This window comes from Mercenaria mercenaria, chromosome 3, assembly GCF_021730395.1.
Source record: "Mercenaria mercenaria strain notata chromosome 3, MADL_Memer_1, whole genome shotgun sequence".
NCBI lineage: Eukaryota > Metazoa > Mollusca > Bivalvia > Venerida > Veneridae > Mercenaria > Mercenaria mercenaria.
In genome coordinates this window covers 99,456,365-99,469,923 of record NC_069363.1, presented here as the reverse complement: position 1 = coordinate 99,469,923, position 13,559 = coordinate 99,456,365, and the positions used below count along the sequence as shown (strand labels likewise).

Genomic DNA, 13,559 nt, shown 5'->3' with positions numbered 1-13,559 from the left:
GATGTTGAACTTAAAGTCACTGAACGTAGATTTTGAACTTTCTGTCGCCGTACGTAGATGAAAGAGGATTTGTTTGTTTGTTTTTGTTTTTGGGTTTAACGCCGTTTTTCATATATTTTTACATTACTGTTTTTATATATGCTTTACATTTTTACATGGATGCTTTTAGATATGTTTTACATTATTCATAGTGTTCTTTACATTTTTACATGGATGTTTTTAGGTATGCTTTACATTTTTACATCGGTGTTAAGGTTTTACAGTTGGCGTTTGCAATATGACTTCTTCTCGGCGATATATGACCATTTTGTGTCGATTCGCCGTAAAACCCAACTCACTCACTCACTCAACAGTATTTCAGTCATGTAACGGCGGGCAGTTAACCTGACCAGTGTTCCTGGATTCTGTACCAGTACAAACCTGTTCTCCGCAAGTAACTGCCAACTTCCCCACATGAATCAGAGGTGGAGGACTAATGATTTCAGACACAATGTCTTTTATCAAATAGTCACGAAGAACATACGCCCCGCCCGAGGATCGAACTCACGACCCCATGATCCGTAGACCAACGCTCTTACCTACTGAGCTAAGCGGGCGGGTTAGATGAAAGAGGAAGTAACGCATATGGACAAGAGTAATTGTCACAAGATTGGAAATCTACAACCAGGCCAAGACGTCTGTCCGGAGAATGGAATACCGTTCCCATGCTATACTGACTAAGATATATGCATGTTACGCTAATTGGAGTAAACAAATGTTCTTATACTCTGCTTCATATTCATTAAACAATATTATATTATTTCCAGAAAAGGAGTAATATTTCCGTATTAATAGCATCTTCTACTGGATACAAACAGTAACAACCACAGCATCAATGTCTGCTTTTCTCTTATATTTCAGCTTTTTTTATTCTGCGTGATTCATTTGGATCTACACTACATTAAAATAGTTGCGATGTTTTAAATCAGCTCATCCGACATTTACGTTGAGAAATTGATAGCACAACAACAGTATTTGAGTAGCTGCCATCCAAACAAACAAAGGTTGTCTGGACACTTTATAACTGTCGCTTTTGGATGAAAGCAACTGTCGTCTTTTAGTAATGTATTGCCATAGAAAGCGCATTGAAATGATGCATGAACTAAGCGAATATATATCATAGCCAACACTTTTCATTTAAACAGGATCAAAATTCGATGGCACATAAATACATTTATATTTGAAAATTTCATTTGGAGATTATTTTTAGATTGTATACTTTCATAGTTTTTAAACAAAGGAAGGAACGTCATATTTTATTCTGAACAGGCCAGCCTAAAGGTTTTAAATCCCTTGTTTTACGAGCACAGAATATAAGAATATTCAGTAAAACTTAAATACAGCGAAATTTTTACATATTTTATTATTGGATAAAGTGTAAACTGGGAATACAGAACAGTTTTTCTGTCCCCCGATTGTTTGTCCACTTTCTTTCATATATAAGTCTTCGGATACAATGAACTCAGTCATAGCAAAAAATAGGTAATACAATATATTGTTTATTTGCTACAACATAGTGGCAACTGAATTTTACGGTCAGGTGGTCTAATGGTAAAACACTTGACTGTTGATCCTGAGGTAAACCGTTCGAGTATCTGTCTAGGCGCCCGAAGTTCTTAAGCGCCTCTTATTCAATTAAGAGGCAAGTACTGTGTCTTCGTTGGAAAGATAGCTTCGAATGTATCAGGGCTGTACACTGGGTACGTTAAATCATGACTTTCTTATCACAAGAAGCTAGGATAAGTAAGCCGATCATGGCTGTATCCAAGGATTTTTTCTCTCTCTATGTTTGTGTTCTCAGGGCTTTCTGTTGCTCTGTCTGCGTTGTTAATCCGTAAATAGAGGGTAAAATGGTGTCTTTATTCGGCTGCCGTTGTATGTGTCTATGCTAGCACATTTGGACGTGTTTAGCACAAAAAGTTGCTCTATATATATATAGCATTATAAGATAAAACAACCAGCTGTAATAAACCAGGTCGTTTCGAAGTTATTGTTAGACATAAGGACTCAGAATAGACAATTATGACAATACCATTTAGTTCAGACAGAACAAGACCTAAACTTCAGACCGAACTTATTAAATATAAAAGACATTTGGAGACATATATTTGGTGCTATTGCAATAAATATCTGAATAAAGAAACATTAGCTATGTTGAAAATGTATAATCTTTTGAAATACAGAGGTAAACGAGCTGGTCGCCCGAGGATAAAATCTAAAGCTGATATTCACTTGACAAGTTCGACCCAAATTAAACTAGATCATATATTTATATCAAATGCACACAGAAAGAAACAACAGGAACGTTCAAATTTGATCCAAATTAAACTAGATCATTCATTTTTATTGAATGCCCAAAGAAAGAAACAACTGAAACTTTCAACTGTGAAGTCTGCTGACCTTCTCCAGCACATATTAGAGGAGGGTAATAGACCTCTGTGTGATCACCGAAACTTGGCTACAGCCGGATGTTGATGACGTTGTCAGGGGGAATTGTCTCAGGATGGTTACTGCTTTGATGATGTCCCGAGACCCGACCGTAAATGTGGAGGACTTGCCCTATTATACAGAAACAATCTCAAAGTGTCAAGATGCCTAGGAAAAACCTTTCAGGCATTTGAATGTGCTGAATGGAAAGTACGTAGTCAATCATTCATCCTCTACATCTTTGGTATATATAGAAACTTGAATATGCATCAAAATCTACAACATGTGAACTTGATGTGACACCAACTAAGAAATTAAAGGAGCATTTTTGCACCACTTGCTCCCGTTGTGACAGAAATTGTAAATCGATCACTGCTATCTGGTATGTTCCCTGAGGAATGGAAAGGTGCTGTGATAAAACCTTTGTTGAAGAAGAAAGGTCTCCCAGTTGAACTGCAAAACTATCGCCCAGTGTCAAATTTATCAGTCCTCTCCAAAATTCTTGAAAAAGCTGCACTAAACCAAATTAATATGCATATTGAAGCTAACGATCTCCTCCAAGCGTACCAAAGTGCCTATAGAAATATCATGGGGTTGAAATAGCAATGGTCAAAATGTATAATGATCTTCTGGAAACCATATATGAAAATCAAATAACAATCATGGTCATGATCGACTTGAGTGCAGCGTTCGATACCATCGATATCCCGATACTGATTCTAATTCTTCAAGATGACTGGTATACATAGCACTCCCTTGAAATGGATAGAATCTTATCTCACAAACAGAACAATGGAAGTTTTAGTCGAACTGTCAGCATCTGACACGGAGCCACTGAAGTTTGGTGTCCCACAGGGTTCTTGTGCCGGACCGGTGATCTTTACTCTGTATATATCGGCTCTCAACCGAGTGGTGCAGAAATATCCAGCTGATCTCTATGGATACGCGGACGACCACAAGATTGCGTTGAAAATTCAAGAGGGAAATTCTCAAAATGAGACAACTGTTTTTCAACAACTCGACAGTTATCACAATGAAATCATAAAATGGATGACAACCTTCAAAATGAAAATGAATAAGTCTAAAACTGAAATAATTATGTATGGAACCAGACAACAGTTAGCGAAATTGAACATCACAAGTGTAAACGTTGGTGGGTGTGGTGTAAAATGCGTCGATCATGTCAGAGACCTGGGTGTAACTACGACCAATACATTCAACTTTGACCATCACATTCAGAAAAGTGTCAGATAGCTCATGCGCAGTTACGAAACCTTAGAGCTATACGGAAACATCTCACACAAAAGTCAACTTAATCATTAGTGCATGGATTGGTTCATTCTCACATTGACTCCTGCAACAGTTTATTTACAGAAATTCCAGCCCCTACCAAATCAATAAACTACAGCGAGTCCAAAATCATGCCGCTAGAGTAGTCAAGAATGCTTCCTGTGAAAAACCAAGTGCCGAACTTCTGAAAGAATTACACTGGCTTCCAGTTAAGCTAGGGTCATGTTCAAAGTTTTAGTGTCATCAATGGTACAGCTCCAGTATATCTGAGGGAAATGTTTGTACCTACTCGACAACGATACAGACTTCGCTCACAAAGTGACACTAACTTTAGCATCCCTAGACGGCGAACAAAATTAGCAAACAGATCTATGGCAGTCGTTGGTCCCAAATGGTGGAACGATCTACCTAGCTATCTGAAAAACATTCAGTCTGAAGACAGCTTTAGATCAAAACTGAAAACACATTTATTTAGGCAGTTTCATGAACAATGGGTGTAGTCTTGTTAAAATACAAAATATCAGAAGTGGTGTAAAATAGTATTTATACATGTCCAAATCTCTAAATCTAAGTTCTAGAATCCTGTTCATATTTTGTATGTATATATTTTAAATGTGTGTTATGTAATTGTAAAGCGCAATAGAATATTTTATAATTTTTGCGCTATAAAAATGCCATGTATTTGTTGGTTAAATTTTGATAAATATATATTGCTTGATATGTTTAAGCTTGTATATCTATCTATCTATCTATCTATCTATCCTGCTCTGATATGCATTCATCACAAAACAAATGCTTTCTAAAACTATCTCAACTTTCACTACATCAAATAACACAAACTCTGTTATACCCTATATTAAAATGATTGCTTTGTTATGGAAGAAGGCTATTCATTGCCCAATCACAAGAGGCTTTAAGAAACGTGTAATGCGAAAAATTCACTACTGAAATACAATGTTTCGGCTAAATAGGATAGAAATAGTTTTTAATTCCATATAAATCAATATTTTTTGAGAAAACAATTTCATTCTAAAGAACAATAACACACCCAAAGGAAGCAAATATAGTAAAATTTCAGCTAAGTAAAATATCCAAAACCTAGTGATGTATGTGTTCTTTTTCCTTGTCGTAATTATACGAATGGTCACTTTAAGTGAGCGACAATATGTTCTTTTACTTGTCGTAATTATACAGATGGTCACTGTCAGAGAGCGACAATATGTTCTTTTACTTGTCGTAATTATACGGATGGTCACTGTCAGTGAGCGACAATATGTTCTTTTTCCTTGTCGTAATTATACGGGTAGTCACTGTCAGAGAGCGACAATATGTTCTTTTACTTGTCGTAATTAAACGGATGGTCACTGTCAGAGAGCGACAATATGTTCTTTTTCCTTGTCGTAATTATACGGATGGTCACTGTCAGAGAGCGACAATATGTTCTTTTACTTGTCATAATTATACGGATGGTCACTGCCAGAGAGCGACAATATGTTCTTTTACTTGTCGTGATTATACGGATGGTCACTGTCAGAGAGCGGCAATGTGTTCTTTTACTTGTCGTGATTTTACGGATGGTCACTGTCAGAGAGCGACAATATGTTCTTTAAAAATTTACTTGTTGATTATTTGAGAGACGTAATCAATCGACCGACATCGGTAAAACGAATTTGTCAATAGTAATTAGAAATCTCGTCTTTTCCATGCTGAGCTCTTCTCTATTATTACGCTTTACAAGATCTGAGACTATATTTTATAGCATGAAAATTTAGGCGATTCGTGACAAAAGTGTTGAAATTTGACGGGGTGAACTTTAAATGTGGAAAATAAATAAGAAGGTACCATTTCGTCTTTGTTGATTATTCTTGTAACTCCGTAAAAGGAATACCGGTACTTTTCATAAAGACGATTTTCATTAAAGCAGATACAAACATGAATTAAATGAAGTCTTTGAGTAAAAAGTTGAACATAGCTTTTAAAAACATATTTTATTAGTAAATGTTATAGATATCAGAGAAATAAGACTGAACTTTGTGATGGAATTGATACAGTGATTTCAAGGTTATGGTGTGTTGTCTGCAGCATGGTCTACATGGATGGTCAGCTACAAATAATGCAATGAAATTAAAACATGCTCATCTTTCAAAAATCAACAAAAACAACAACAACAACGGAGTTACAGTTGTAACAGTTGTGAGCATTCAACATTTCTTTTAAGCTTATAATATGTTCTGTATATTGTCATTCATAACAAAACAATGTATATAAAAGCATATATACTGTTAATTAAGATATGAAACTACCACGCGATCTAGAAAAATATTGTGCCACATTTTACAATAGAATTTTAAAATTCAAGAGCGAGAGCAAATAATCAATTAATTGTGTTATATTCAAGAAATGATATAAAGCGCTCTCTTGAAATTATTCCTCAGCCGTATAACCCCATTGTCGCATATATAGAAAGTAAAACAAGGTTCTACTATATATCATTTTGATTTATGTATGTGTTAAATGTAAACAAGAAGCACCATTTTTCGGCGCATGCTAAGCTCCAAGTAGTTGGTCGACGTCAATAATATTAAAACACGATAAAGAGATTACACTTTCTGTGGAATAATTCAGAGTGCGGAAATGTCTAGTGAATTATTCTTTGCAGCTATTGATGAGTTAAGAGTGTATGAATTAAATGTAGCTCTGTTCTGTTATATCATTTCGATTATGCAATTCTTTTTTATAAGTCCCAAAGGACTAGAAGATACAGCATTTTTTAAGCGCCAATATGGTGCAAATAAAATGTCGACGTGATTTCAGTATTGTAGTATTTCAATGACAAAATTGGGATGTCTTTATTAATAGTGTCAGTTACGTTTCATATAGTCATTTTCATATAGTCTATAACTTAACCAGAATATTCAATAACGACTTTTACGATATACCTAACTATTTCTGTCAAAAGCATACGGCTTGGTCTCAACAACAAGTAAATACGATCAGGCAGACAAAAATCCGTATCGTACCTTTTGTATTGCATGTTGCCAAACTACTTTCATCTAATATGCATGACTTGACACAGTTCTGTAAATAGCGCACACGAAAGCTACACTCAGTTCTATTTCAACACCGACAAACTGTTCTAACACTTTAAAATCACGTTTCGCAAAATGACATCCTTTTGGCTATTCCTCATAAAAAAGGAAGCTAAACGTGTTAGAATGGAAATAAATTTTAGTTCTTCGTGAAGATTAGTTACGACGCACCTGAACGAAAAAGCGTGTTTTATTTGCCAACACAGCACGCAGAACTAAAATCTATTTCCTGAACAAAAAGGTGGAGGTATATCATAAGAGTCATATAACAGTAGCTTGATCTGAGACTTTGTATTCTGCTCTATCTGACCTGGCAAAATGCACTCGAGCTGAATACAGCAACCCACATCAAGACCCTATTGTATAATGACTACATACTATTGCTTCCTATAAAATATCAAAGAACAAACAAACTACATGGGAGAAATATCATAGTAAATCTTAATTTTCTTATTATCGCAAAAATACAAACAGTATGCATCTATCATGTATGAGGTAATCTAACTATCTCCTGCTAGCATTACCGATGAAACAAGAGCAGTCCGAGAGACAGCCATATTACTCTCTGCGTTTTAGATAGTGAACGGGGGTTAAGTCCATATTTCAGGAAGTAGAAACGACTTTTTATCCATCCAGTCATTACCATTTATTGACAAAATATTTAGCTTCTTTTGATTGTAGAAAAGGTTATGTCCGCATCGAGTGAATTCAAAACAAATCTTAGATAGACAATGATTTATGTGCTATGCCCTCGCTCAGATCTTTCATATATTGCCATCTGTCATCAAATCATATTTCACTTCATTCTATCTAACAGATTATATTTACACTCGCTCTACTCTTTTCCATTAAAAATTATGACGTTCATTTCGTATGAACAGTAACAGGAATAGAGTGAAAGTTACGCTGCTTAATGATAACGGGGCGCTGTTTTTACGGCGTCCGTGTGTAGTCAGGGAGAACGTTCCTTGGTTTTCACTTCAAAATAGGACTCGCGAAATTCAATTTATTCAATAAATACTTAAACTGAAATCTTCTGTGCCAGTCACACATTACATGCAGACATAAACAATTTGTTTCCATTATATGAGATATGGTATATATAACGTCTACTAGTGTTTATGTATGCAAGAAATTGTTGCGTCGTATTATTGTATCTCGCCAACATTTCCAATTGCGAATAAATACAATCTAGAACTGTCTGGAGCATTAAAACGGACTTCGTGATTTAAATAAATCATGCTTGTTAAATGTGATTTATGTTAGCGTAAACACAAGACTTAGTGGGCGAAAGGTGTCAGGAGATCTGCGCAATGACGATGATTATAGTGTAAAGTGTCTACTGCAATCTGTCAGATTTGTATTAAATCGAATTTTGTTTCTCTCGTATGCAACATTGTTCTATACAATTATATTTAGACATAAATTTTTTGCTAGATATGTTCCTTTTAATGCAAAGGTGTCTTTATATCAAAATCAATATGATGCCATTAGCAGAATTCCAAATTTTCCTGGCTGTCATTTAAGTTATTATCTATATGAATTAGATGTACAACTGTACGTATGCCGTGGCAGAATAAACTGATGCAGCAAACATTGTTTATGTATCACTAATACATTTGCGCATAATATTGTATGTCAATATGTCAACTTGTCTATTAAAATGAAATGTAAATCTGCTACAGATGAAATATTTCATTTCATTTTACACCAACATGTTGAACTGCTTGATATTCTATTTACTTTTATTTAGAACTAGGAAATATCAAGCGATTTGTACAAAGAATTCAGTTAAGCACTCATACGCAAATGACGTTTTTCTTTTCTTATACATATCACTATGACAGCAGTTCTCTTGCGGCACGGCAATATTTAAGTGCTTTTATTCATATATAACTCATATCTTTCATGGTTTGTTCTATTTCTCATATATTCTAGTGTCACAAAATTAATGTGCCCTGCAGCCAAATTAATAATAATAATAAAGAATTGATTAGTTTAGACATACCATTCTTTAGAACCAAACAAATAAACAAAAAAAAAACCCCCTCTTGACCTGAATTCAAAACTACGGATTTTTTCAGATAAATATATGTAAAAGGGACAGAGTCATTGTGGGAAATAATGACGTCCCTGATGACAGTATAAAGACATCTACCGTTCTAAAAATACTAACTGTTTGTTATACTGATATGATGCTAACCACAATTGGTGGATAGAAGCGACAAAGGCACTCGCAAGCATAGATAAAATCTGCTTTGCCGTCAGCACATCATATTGATATTTCATATTTAATGGACATACTAAATGTTCAGGGAATATTTGATCTTATTTATAGTACAGTTTCATAACAGGTACCATTTTAGATTTTAGGCGTTTTATGGAGTAAATAAACAATGTTTGAATAATATTGGGGTTTGTAAATGACATATTTCTAAAATAACTGTTATATATTTGCAAAGATTTATTGAAGACAACACTATTGGCTCAAATTTAGTCATAAATATGTGTTTTATACCAATATTCAACACTGAGAAGGCGTCCAATATTGCGCAGATATAATTTCACGATTTGGCTACAAGTGTGGCAGTCAATGTTATAACAAGACACAAGAGAAATATGTATGATGGTTTTAGATTGAAATCATTTGAATTGCTTGATGCATGTCTCCAGATTGTCATATAATCTGTTGACGAAACGAGGTGTTAAAAAGCGAGCACTAATACTATAGTATATATGTATTTATATGAAAAATGTTCTGCCAATTATTCAAATAATGAGATTTTAAACAGATTTCCTAACGTTGTAATAATATTGGAATTTTCAGACAGAAGTGCTGGAACGAAGGAAGAAACACTGAGTAGTGAGGTGAATTACGTTTGGAAACAAGAGTGCTTACTTGTTAAAGAAGCAGTGCCTTAAACACTAAACAGCATCATGTCGAAGGTAATAAATACGTACTCTTTTCTGTGTATATTTGTGTCTGTCTAAATTGTGATATATGAGAAGTAATTAATGTGACAAAAAATGACATTTGGTCAGTGAATTTCTAGAGAACAAAATAACTATAAATGAGTGGTTGGTCGCTCTACTGACAACACGGAAGAAAGCTTTAAAAGAAATATGCAAACACAGAAGTCATATAAGATTTCATTTCAGAGTTTTATTAAACGTCTTTAATCATAGACTTAATGACCCTATTTGCAAAAAAGTTAAAAGTTATGTATATTAAAGACAATTTAAGATAAAATTACTGCGGAATTAAACAACTATTTTTGTCATGAGTCAAAATGAAAAATATCAGTATTTTAGCGATCAAAATCAAATTGCGTCGCATAGACAAAAATGTTTATATTTAACCTTGGCATGAATATTTTACCATACTTTTAACAGTCTTAACTAAATGCATTTAGATATTTATATCGTATTTCTTTTTACATATACTTTGACATATTATTTCTAAATTCTATTTTCAAATTGGTAGTGTTTGTTGCATTTACAAAAATAATAAAGATATTCCGTTTACCGTATACTGTATAGCCGTTTATAGCTGGATAAATGAAACGATTGTTGTTTGTATGTTTTTCATGTTTTTCTCAATTTTTAAACTTCAGAAAAAAATGTTCAAAATACAATTTTCTGGAATAGTAAATCTTATTAGGTCCATGTTGGAAACAAAACAAATGCATGTAATGCTTTAGAGAGAATTTTGTATTTACTTTTCGCAGTACATTTACAAGTATATCAACCTTGTCCTATTATTAAAATACATTTGGCATTGTAATCAACTTTTGACATGACGTTTCTAGTGCAGAATGATAATCAACATGCTTTTGCTTTTCACATTGAACAATTCAGACGTTGTTAAATTAGAAAATTGAGTAGGCATATTTAATTAAAACTGATTGAATGCAAATTGCTATTTACTTAAGGCTAAATGCTAACTGTTAAATTCATAATGTCAGATATCGACTATCAAATGGTAATTTTCAAGTGATAAATGCAAATTCTGAATTGCAAAACATGCGAAACAAAATAGGGTCAAATGCTTATTGCATAATGCTTATTGGATAGAGCTGAATATATCAGTTAATGATTGTCATTAGCATTCGTAGCTGAACTTTGGCTTTATCAAAAACTGGTTTTCTAAACGTTTTAGAGATAAGAATTACATATTTGACATTCAGCATTTAGCACTAAGACTATACCATATACTATTTGCTGGTCATAATTTATTATTAGATGTTTGGCATTAAGCGTAAGTATTTGGCATTTAGCATAAATATTTGGCATTTGGTATAAGTATTTGGTACTTAGTATAAGTATTTGGCATTTGGTATAAGTATCTTGCATTTAGTATAAGTATTTGGTATTTGGTATAAATATTTGGCATTTAATATAAGCATTTGGAATTTGGTGTAATTATTTGGCATTTAGTATAAGTATTTGGCATTTGGTATAAATATTTGGTATTTGGTATAAGTATTTGGCAGTTAGCATTTCGCAGTTAGCATGACACACTAGGCTTCCACAAAAAGTGTTATAACTGCTGGTCCTTTCTTAATGTGTTTTTCTCTAAAACAGTATTGTACATCTAGAAACAATTAAGAAACCCCTGTATCATCATGTTAATTAGGATTTTAATCCCCCGTTCCTCCGTTTGAAGAGGGTAAAGAGTACAGATGGCTTTACAGGAACTTTCCTGCAAATCTATGTATGCTACTCGTTCTAGCAAATAAATGTGTGTCAAAGCACATGCAGAACAATAAAAATGAGCCGTTTTTAATTACATTTTCAGTACATGCATTTAAGGAAACACTGCATGAACAGAAAATGCATTTCGAAAACGGTAACTCCATATGAAAAGCTATGACACTTTATTTCGAATAATTTTCCCAACTCAAAAATCCACCATTAAATACGCCCTTTTTATTCACCACAAACACAAACATTTACATGCTGATTTTAAGATACACCCACCCAAAGCATTTAAAAATGTGACATAAAACCAAAGCGTTTGATCAAAGTAAGCTCTGATACTTTCATACTGACAAAATCAAAGGAAAGTTTTTATATCGAATTTAACTGCACTTTACTAAAAGCAGGCATTAAAAACCATCTCCTGTGTTTGTTATTGTTTTTGTTTTATATATGTTTTATTGCACACTTGATTTCTTATAGAATATTTGCCAAATGCCCATATTTGGTAATTTCATTCTTGCTAATATCCACATGTTTCAACAGTATTGTTTCAAAAGGTCAGATCTTAGCTTTTTATTGGATTTAAATCAGCTACCGCCTAAACAAAGCAATGTCGTCTGACATTTTAAATCTTGCAGACGTAAATATATTTTCCTGTAACACAAAACTCAATTGAGAATTTGAATAGAGTTTTAACAACAAACCATCTGGGTTCCAAATCTTTTGTGAAGAAACAAAGCATTATATATAACTAAAATCTGAAATAATATAACTCTCTGTGGGTAACATGATTCGATGTTGGTCTTGAATAATCGTAGTACCTTTGTTTTTGTTGCAGTATCGTATGATGGACGCCGCCCGGAACATGCGTTTCCGTATCCAGGCAACCGACAATGAAACCTACGTGGCTATAGTGGACACGCGTGAAGCAGACTACGATAACATTGGTGCTCTTTATTATGTGGTGGCAGTCGTTCTCATTTACGGTCTGTCTATCGTCATGATGATTGCGTCACATATTAGAAGGAACAAGCAGGACGGACAACTTAGATCATATCTGAAAGAAATGGCTATACTCAGAAAGAAAAACAGACGTGAGAAATTGTTGGAAAAAATGACGGATCTTGCATCCAAATCTGGACCTTTCCCGAACCAGAAAATCGAGGAAACAGTTTTTCATGAGAATAAAAAAGACAATATTGCATTGTATAGCCGCCTGCCAACAGAGGCCGATGATGAATCACGTGACCTGTTATTGTCGAAAACAAGCACAAGTGACTGTGATGACTCTGTTTTTAGTGCAGAGACGCCGAAACTGGAGTCCCCAGCAACGCCAAAGATATCACCATCAAAACTGCTAACACCTAAACTCGTACGTGCTGACGGGAAATCTTATATCCAGATTCAGGTGATTAATGAAAATACAGTTCTCTGATTTCTGACAGACACTCTGAAATAAAAGCTGAAAAGGGCTCAATCGATTGCTAACGGTTGATTCTGTGACAAGTTCTGGTAAAACTATAAGGTATTCATAGATATATATTTATTATATGGCGTGACAGATTATTTTGTATACATTGTAAATAAAAATAAATAGATTTTGTGAAAAGTTATATGTGAAAACTAAATGTTTTGTATGTTCGCTAATTGTTACAAAGGTAACTTCGCTCATACTTTTTAGCTGGTACACTATATCTTGATTCATTTTTTTCTCAAGATTTATGATTTTTCACAAACATACAAGAATATGTGGGTATATAATATTATATTATGTTCATTTTTAGTTTATATTACTGACTGACTCAGTATTTAGAAAGCATTCTTTCGATTTGGAATGCGATCAGCGAATCTGCTTATAAGTTTTATATTAGGGGGTGGGGGGAATTTTGTCTCCAAATTCGACAAATGCAGAAATCTGTTCGATGCGAATTATTTTTTATATTGTCAATGTGAAGGTCATACCACTACGGTATAATTTATTTAATGTAACAGTTGAATATTTTAATTCAAATA

The 13,559-nt window shown here is 33.9% G+C and overlaps 1 protein-coding gene across 1 annotated transcript; it reads left to right on the top strand.

The window, feature by feature from the left end:
• The first annotated feature begins 9,566 nt into the window (after positions 1-9,566).
• LOC128555816 (uncharacterized) lies at positions 9,567-13,163 on the top strand. The gene is made up of 2 exons (XM_053539453.1): positions 9,567-9,791; positions 12,385-13,163. Exons 1-2 carry the CDS (start codon positions 9,783-9,785, stop codon positions 12,979-12,981), a joined length of 606 nt encoding a protein of 201 aa, XP_053395428.1. The 5' UTR covers positions 9,567-9,782; the 3' UTR covers positions 12,982-13,163.
• The last annotated feature ends 396 nt before the right edge of the window (positions 13,164-13,559 follow it).